Raw genomic sequence first — 6,183 nt, forward strand, 5'->3', positions numbered from 1 at the left:
TAGGACTATTCAACCAACTCGTCTATTAAAAATAGATAGAGATAAAGTACCACAGAAAATAACTGGTCCTAATAGAAACCAAACAGAGCGATTAAAATCCTCTCACTGCTGGGACACGGCAACTCACGCGTGCTTTCTCAGTAAGCGATAAGGCATTTTAATGTACTATTCTCAGGTCAGAGTCGTCTCTAGCTAATTCGCAGGCAAAACTGTCAATCTGACTGACACACCGCGACTATTAATGTTGGATTGTCGTTTCGCTTAGCAATTACTACACCTATAAACAATACACGCCTCCGGCCATCGTTTCGCTCGAGGCAGGCGGAAATGGCTACTAGCCCGGTAAGTTACCCGGTAAAATACCTGCGTATTTAAATACATCAATTTCAAGCGCGGCCTAAGGAATACTACTAGCACGCAACGCAAGCAAAGGTTATATAAGGACAGCTAGAGAAGAGACCACGTCCAGCAGGAATGGAGATTTCAAATACCATAGCTTAGCCCTGCGCACATCCCGCAAGATACATAGCTAACTAGACTAGTCCTGATCCACATCGAATATGCCAGCAATTAGTGCACTAACATGAGGGCAGCCATGGCTTGCGTGCTTCTGTACGGCGGTGGCGTTGCTTTGCTATACTGCATCCTGTTCCCCGTCGCTAGCTGCGCGTTCGTGCAGCTGCTGCGATGAGGAGCTGAAGAATAGGGACGACATCGTCTACTACAGCTTCCCCTCCTTCAATAGAAGTCTCGCGAGCACTGCCTTGGCGCCGCTCAAGGATGCAAGCATAAATGGGGGAGCCCTCCAGCTGACTCCAGACACCAGAAACAACGTTGCCTTCCTTGTCAACAGGTCCGGGTCCGTTCTCCTCGTGTCCCCGGTCACGCTGTGGCGCGTCGACTCGCTCGGGGTGAGGCACGCCGCCTCCTTCAACACCTCCTTCGACATGAATGTCTTCCGAGAAGATATGAGTTCGAATGGCGAGGGCCTTGCTTTCGTCATCGCCACCTCCCTCGATGGCCCTCCGCCGGGCAGCCATGGCGGATTCCTCGGACTCACAAACACCACCTCAAAGTCTACTTCCAGAAACTTCGTCACCGTCGAGTTCGACACGGCCAAGCAGCCGTACGACCCTGACGACAACCATGTCGGCCTCAACATCGGCAGCGTCGTCTCCGACCCCGCCGTGCCGCTGTCCTCGGTCCTGCCTGGCAACCTTACGATCAAGACAACAGAAGTACAACCGACGAATTACACCGTGTGGATCGTCTACAGCGGCGTGGGGCACCACATATGGGTATACATGGCTCCCCAGGGCCAGGAGAGACCAGAGCATGCCGTCCTTGACGCGCCGCTCAACATCAGCTTTCCTCTCCCACAGAGAGCCTACATCGGTTTCTCCGCGTCGACGGGGGCAAACTACGAGCTGCACTGCATCATGAGCTGGAACTTGTCGATTGAAAAGCTCCCCGGCGATGACCGTCACGGTGAGAAATGGAAGGTGATACTCCCGGCGGTCATTGGTACGGTTGCCGTAACGGCCGCCATGATCGTCGCCGCGGCCCTCAAGATGGAGCTGAAGCTATCCGAGGCTCTCCGGCGGCTTCCCGGGACGCCCAGGGAGTTCAAGTACGCCACCGTGAGGCAGGCCACCAACAACTTCGCCCAGGCAAGGAAGCTAGGCAAAGGAGGCTTTGGCGCCGTGTACAAGGGAACACTACGCTCTCCAGTTTCAGGGACGACCAAGGCACGCGTCGACGTGGCGGTGAAGAAGTTCACGCGTAAAGAAAACCGCTGCTACGACGACTTCCTCGCAGAGGTCGATGTCATCAACCGTCTGCGTCACCGAAATATCGTGCCGCTTGTTGGTAGGAAAATTCTTCACCAATCAATCATTTTTTGGCATGCACTCTTCCTATTCCCTCCTTCAAGTTTGACCATTAATTTAACCAATGAAACATAGGTGATGCTTACAGAAATAATACTGCCTCCGTTCTTAAATATAAGTCTTTATAGGTATTTCACTATGGACCACATACGGATGTATATAGATGCATTTTGTGTGTATATTCACTCATTTTGCTCCGTATGTGATCCATAGTGAAATCTCTCCAAAGATTTATATTTAGGAACGGAGGGAGTAGCACCGAAATCATATTTGAAACATATGACTTATACTCCCTTCTTAGGGGAAGACTTATACTCTCTTTTTTGTATTAAAATATCAGATGTTTTCAATACACAGTGTCTTATATTTTGATGCAGAGGGACTATATTATTTGATCGATCTAATTAATGATAAAAGTTAAATCTTGAAAGCATGAAACTGAAACGGAGAGAGTATATATTTCAGCATTTCTTTTTAATATTAATTTCTTTCAGGTTGGTGCTATCAGAAAGGTGAACTCCTCCTCATCTACGAGTACATGCACTGGTAGAAAAAGAGGCTTCCGTCCAGCCCCATTAGTCGCGAAAGTGTAGGAACCGCGACTAATGAAGTCTTTAGTCGCGGTTCGGCAGACGAACCGCGACCAAAGGCCTGGGCCCAGGGCGCTCGGTGGCCAGCTGGTGCACGTGAGGGGCTTTAGTCGCGGTTGGCCAGGCCAACCGCGACTAAAGGTGCGCAAAGGCCTTTAGTCGCGGTTGGCCAGGCCAACCGCGACTAAAGCTCCTCCCCTATATATACCAGTTCAGCACACTCACTTAGCCATTTGGTGCCACTTCTCTTCACAAGCTTCACAAGGGGGTGTAGGTTTGCTTTTGGTTCCTCTTATGCACACAAGGTGTTTGATGAAATACCCTAAGAGGGTGAAACAAACATGATATGAAGTGTTGGAGCCACACTTGAGGTTCCTCATTTATTTTTGCCTCCTCGATCGCGGTTAGCAACTTGAACCTTTCATGCATGTGTGTCATTGATAAAATATGCATGTGTGCAGTTCATTGTTTAATTTATATTGTTTGTAGCTAGTTAGTTTAACAAATGCATGATGGTTAATTATATATTTTATATTATAATAATGCAGATGAATCGGCAATGGATGTACGGTAACCGACTCTCCGGCGAGTTCACTACGGGTTTGAAAGATTTCCTCGTAGTGGCTAATGCGAACAAGCAGGGGGGTTTTGTTATCTGTCCATGTGTTATCTGTAAGAATCAGAAGGGTTACTCTTCCTCAAGAGATGTTCACATGCATCTGCTTCGGCACGGTTTCATGCCAAGCTATAATTGTTGGACCAAGCATGGAGAAAGAGGGGTTATAATGGAAGAAGATGAAGAAGGGGATGATTTCATCGATGAAAGCTATCTTGCTCATTTCGGTGATACTTTCATGGAGGATGCTGAAGGTGAAGGGGAAGGTGAAGAAGAGGCACGTGATGATCCCGTTGATGATCTTGGTCGGACCATTGCTGATGCACGGAGACACTGCGAAACTGAAAAGGAGAGGGAGAATTTGGATCGCATGTTAGAGGATCACAGAAAGGCGCTGTACCCCGGATGCGATGATGGTCTGAAAAAGCTGGGCTGCACACTGGATTTGCTGAAATGGAAGGCAGAGGCAGGTGTAGCTGACTCGGCATTTGAAAACTTGCTGAAAATGTTGAAGAATATGTTTCCAAAGATTTTGCAGCTGACGCAAGGAACATAAGATTTGCTCTAAGTACGGATGGCATGAATCCTTTTGGCGAGCAGAGCTCCAGCCATAGCACCTGGCCCGTGACTCTATGCATCTACAACCTTCCTCCTTGGTTGTGCATGAAGCGGAAGTTCATTATGATGCCAGTGCTCATCCAAGGTCCGAAGCAACCCGGCAACGACATCGATGTGTACCTAAGGCCATTAGTTGATGAACTTTTACAGCTGTGGGGTGGTGTCCATGTGTGGGATGAGCACAAACAAGAGGAATTTGACCTACGAGCGTTGCTTTTCGTAACCATCAACGATTGGCCTGCTCTTAGTAACCTTTCGGGACTGTCAAATAAGGGATACAATGCATGCACGCACTGCTTACATGAGACTGAAAGTGTACATTTGCCAAATTGTAAGAAGAACGTGTACCTTGGGCATCGTCGATTTCTTCCGAAAATTCATCCAGTAAGAAAGAAAGGCAAGCATTACAACGGCAAGGCAGATCACCGGCCGAAGCCTGCGGAACGCACTGGTGCTGAGGTATTTGATATGGTCAAGGATTTGAAAGTCATCTTTGGAAAGGGTCCTGGCGGACAATCAGTTCCGAAGGGAGCTGACGGGCACGCAGCCATGTGGAAGAAGGAATCTATATTTTGGGAGCTAGAATATTGGAAAGTCCTAGATGTCCGCTCTGCAATCGACGTGATGCACGTTACGAAGAATATTTGCGTGAACCTCCTAAGCTTCTTGGGCGTGTATGGGAAGACAAATGATACAAAGGAAGCACGGCAGGACCAGCAACGTTTGAAAGACCCTGATGACCGGCATCCGGAATGGTTTCAAGGTCGTGCCAGCTACGCTCTGACCAAAGAAGAGAAGGTCATCTTTTTTGAATGCCTGAGCAGTATGAAGGTCCCGTCTGGATTCTCGTCCAATATAAAGGGAATAATAAACATGGCGGAGAAAAAGTTCCAAAACCTGAAGTCTCACGACTGCCACGTGATTATGACGCAATTGCTTCCGATTGCTTTGAGGGGGCTCCTGCCGGAAAATGTTCGAGTAGCCATTGTGAAGCTATGTGCATTCCTCAATGCAATCTCTCAGAAGGTAATCAATCCAGAAGTTCTACCACGGTTACAGAACGATGTGATCCAATGTCTTGTCAGTTTCGAGTTGGTGTTCCCGCCATCCTTCTTCAATATTATGACGCACCTCCTGGTTCACCTAGTCGAAGAGATTTTCGTTCTCGGTCCTGTATTTCTACACAATATGTTCCCGTCGAGAGGTTCATGGGAGTATTAAAGAAATATGTTCGTAACCGTGCTAGGCCAGAAGGAAGCATCGCCAAGGGCTATGGAAATGAGGAGGTAATTGAGTTTTGTGTTGACTTTGTTCCTGACCTTAAGCCGATTGGTCTTCCTCGATCGCGGCACGAGGGGAGACTAAGTGGAAAAGGCACGATCGGAAGGAAATCAACGATATGTATGGACGGCCATTCTCTGACTGAAGCACACCACACTGTACTGACCAATTCCAGCTTGGTGGCTCCGTACTTTGAGAAACACAAGAATATTTTACGCTCGGACAACCCGGGGAAGCCTGAATCCTGGATTAGGAAGGCCCACATGGAGACTTTCGGCAGTTGGTTGAGAAAACATTTAATGAATGACAATGATGTTGTAGATCAGCTGTACATGTTGGCCAAGACACCATCTTCGACTATAACGACTTTCCAAGGGTACGAGATAAATGGGAATACATTTTACACGATCGCCCAAGATAAAAAAAGCACCAACCAAAACAGTGGTGTCCGCTTTGATGTAGCAACCGAGAATGGGCAAAAGGTCACATATTATGGTTACATAGAGGAGATATGGGAACTTGACTATGGACCCTCCTTTAAGGTCCCTTTGTTCCGGTGCAAATGGTTCAAGCTAACAGGAGGTGGGGTAAAGGTGGACCAGCAATACGGAATGACAATGGTGGATTTCAACAATCTTGGTTATCTTGACGAACCATTCGTCCTAGCGAAAGATGTCGCTCAGGTTTTCTATGTGAAGGACATGAGTAGCAAACCGAGGAAACGGAAAGATAAGAAAACGATCAGTGCATCATGCGATGATCCAAAGCGCCACATTGTTCTTTCAGGGAAAAGAAACGTCGTGGGAGTGGAGGACAAGACAGACATGTCAGAAGATTATAATATGTTTGCTGAAATTCCGCCCTTCAAAGTGAACACCGACCCAAGCATTAAGTTAAATGATGAGGATGCTCCATGGATACGGCACAATCGTAAGCAAGCAGGGACACAAGGGAAGAAATGATGTGTAATAATTTATTGTATCAAACCTTTTGTCAAACCTTCAAGGGGTTTTAAAATGAATTAGTTTTATTTTTCTGATTTTTTTGATATATAATTGTATTTTTAAGATTTGAAAATGAAGAAAAAAACAGAAGAAAAAAACAGAAGAAAAAAACAGAAGAAAAAAACAGAAGAAAAACATAAGAAAAAAGGAAAAACAGAAGAAAAAAACAGAAGAGAAAAACAGAA

At 46.8% G+C, this 6,183-nt stretch overlaps 1 protein-coding gene across 1 annotated transcript in view; it reads left to right on the forward strand.

The window, feature by feature from the left end:
- Positions 1-568: 568 nt before the first annotated feature.
- The window catches only part of LOC119280550 (probable L-type lectin-domain containing receptor kinase S.5), a 7,929-nt gene continuing 2,314 nt past the window's right edge, over positions 569-6,183 (forward strand). The window contains exon 1 of the mRNA XM_037561366.1: positions 569-1,869. Within this exon, the coding sequence (XP_037417263.1) occupies positions 948-1,869 (922 nt within the window). The 5' untranslated portion in view covers positions 569-947. The remainder of the gene's footprint in view (positions 1,870-6,183) is intronic.

This window comes from Triticum dicoccoides, chromosome 3B (genome assembly GCF_002162155.2).
Source record: "Triticum dicoccoides isolate Atlit2015 ecotype Zavitan chromosome 3B, WEW_v2.0, whole genome shotgun sequence".
Taxonomy (NCBI): domain Eukaryota; kingdom Viridiplantae; phylum Streptophyta; class Magnoliopsida; order Poales; family Poaceae; genus Triticum; species Triticum dicoccoides.